Source organism: Aplysia californica, unplaced genomic scaffold, assembly GCF_000002075.1.
Source record: "Aplysia californica isolate F4 #8 unplaced genomic scaffold, AplCal3.0 scaffold01044, whole genome shotgun sequence".
NCBI classification, from domain to species: domain Eukaryota; kingdom Metazoa; phylum Mollusca; class Gastropoda; order Aplysiida; family Aplysiidae; genus Aplysia; species Aplysia californica.
In genome coordinates, this window is record NW_004798314.1 from 147,159 (window position 1) to 149,779 (window position 2,621).

Here is a 2,621-nt window from a genome sequence, read left to right on the forward strand (position 1 = left end):
ACACACACAAAACAACAACCACAAAAACAAAACAAACAACAACAACAACAACAACAACAACAATAACAACAACAACAACAACAAAACACCCTGCTAGCATCACTTTTCCGCTTGATGACTGCACCTTTGACTTCTTTGATGTTGGGGAAGAAGGCGATTTGCACTGCATTGATGCAGACTGTTACTCAGGATTGTAGTGGTGGAACCATGTCTCATCCATGATTACAAGTCTTTCAAAAAATCTAAATCTAGTTTCATCCTTTTCATACAGGGCAAGCAATTTTTAACAACAATCCACACGTTGCACTTTTTGAGGAGGATTCAACAAACGTGGGACCCATCTCGCAGAAACCCTGGTCATATTCAAATGTTCGTTTAAGGTTTGTTCAACTGATCCAATGCTAAGCTTAGTTTCTTTGCTTAAACGTTCCAGTGTCATCCGCCTATTAGACAACACACGTTTCTTGATTTTCTGCACATTCTCTTCTGTTGTTGCTGTCACTGGGCGACTATCACGGTGGTCATCTTCAATGGCCATAAATCCGAATTGGAACTTTTTACACCAAAAGTTTCTCACAGCATAGGAAGGGCAATCAGTTCCGTACACAACATACATCTCCGTAAAAATATCATGTAGTTGCTTGCCTTGCAAGAACAAAAACTCCATTAATGCCGTGGGCTCAATTTTCTCCATTTTTATGTTAAATCTGGAGATCAACATACTCCCATACACTAATTGTGCGCTGGTGGTAAAACCAGTAATTTGAAATTCCCCAAAATTCACATGCATTCCAGGAAAATAATTGTTGGCTTTCACCCGAAGTTTCAGCTTTCTACATTTATTCCTTCATAGTAAGGTAAAAAACTTTGCAAGTGACTATTCTCCGGCGTCGCGTCGGTCAATAGATCTATGACTATTCACCGGCGTCCTGTATAGTTGCACACGTCGATTCTCCACAGCTTTCCATCTCCCCTGTCCGCACGTTATGACCTTACACAAACACTCATAAGGGTCGGCATTTTTTCAGAATGGGATTTACCATAGGTGGACACGCAGCCACTACAGTACTCAATGAAAGCTCCAGTGACAGAAGGAGGAGGAATTTCTGTGTCAGAGGTGACAGCACCAGAAGCGCCAACAACTGTCAGTCACATCCAGAAGTACAGGCAGCAAGGCGCATCAGGCACTGAACTCAGTTGCAACAATAATCTGTCCCCGCGGTAATTTGCAAATTGCAACCCTAAAATTTGCCCAAATTTGCCAACAAAAATGCTCAAATTTGCAACAAAAATGGCCAAATTTGCCCAATTTTGCAAAGAAATTAGAATGCAGAATCCATATAGACAATTGCTGCTTACTACATGAAACAGACTAACTAAAAAAGACTGGCATTTTGGGGGATATTTTGAAAATTCATACATTCTTTTATTAAAAGAATATTAGAAAGCTTGCATTTGCGGCCGCCAAAAACCACGATGACAGTATGTATAATAATAGCCATAACGTGCCTACAGAGGAGATGGAAAGCTGTGGAGAAGCGACATGTGCCATACAGGACGCCAGAGAATAGCCATCGATCTATTGACCGGCGCGATGCCGGAGAATAGCCACTTGCAAAAACTTTTGGTATGCCCCTCGTATGGTGCCATAAATATGACTACTTTGTTCAGATAATGTTAATATTTTTTGGTTTAGATAATAGCAATACATTTTTGTCCGTATAAAATCAATATATCTTTTTGTTCGAACATTATTATGTTGGTTTGGGTTGGGGATATTTGGTCCAAATAATGTCAATATGATTTTTAAGGGGCCCAGATAATGTCAATATGGGAGAAATGAGTTGATTATACGATCTTTAGGGGGCAGGCCAGATAATGTAAGTATGTGAGAATTTAATTTTGTTTTTATAATTCATTAGTTCAGACTTGTCAATAAGTAAGAATGTGTAGGAACTTAACAAACACCGATGATCATAATATACACATCTGTGCATTTCCTTCTCACGTAAGTAAACATTCCCAAAACCAAGTACCCCCCCCCCCTCAGGGCCCCCTCCCTTTTTTCGCCTCTCAGTTCGTCTCAGTTGGTCACTGCCACTACCACCATCATCACGAGATCACCAATATCACCACCACCATCAACATCATCACCAACATCACCACTACCACCCATACCACCACTACCATACTACCATCTCTATTCACCATCCTCACCACCAAAACCACCACCATAACAAACACCACTAACTTCAACTACAGCAACAACTTCAACAACACACAAACAAACACACAAACAAACACACAAGCAAAGACACAAACAAACAGAATACAAGTAGTAGAGACGATTCATGACGGACATGAGCTACCATGGGTGGGTTCTTACTTGAGCAGGTCAAATCGGTCAATCTTGGGGTTGAACCTGAAGTTGTGGTAGGTGGGGATGCGCAGTCGGTGAGACAACATGTCCTCCACTGTCGCCTCCGCCGTGCGCCACGGGTCGGAGAACTGGAAGTCTCCGCCCACCACGTCCTTCAGCTTTGACTTGAGAGTTACACTGTGGAGTATAGATAGATAGATAGATAGATAGATAGATAGATAGATAGATAGATAGATAGATA

The 2,621-nt window shown here is 41.3% G+C and overlaps 1 protein-coding gene across 1 annotated transcript in view; it reads right to left on the minus strand.

Annotated features, from left to right (window-relative positions):
* The window catches only part of LOC106013604 (gigasin-6-like), a 7,450-nt gene that overhangs the window by 989 nt on the left and 3,840 nt on the right, over window positions 1-2,621 (minus strand). The window contains exon 2 of the mRNA XM_013089780.1: window positions 2,387-2,557. Within this exon, the coding sequence (XP_012945234.1) occupies window positions 2,387-2,557 (171 nt within the window). The remainder of the gene's footprint in view (window positions 1-2,386; window positions 2,558-2,621) is intronic.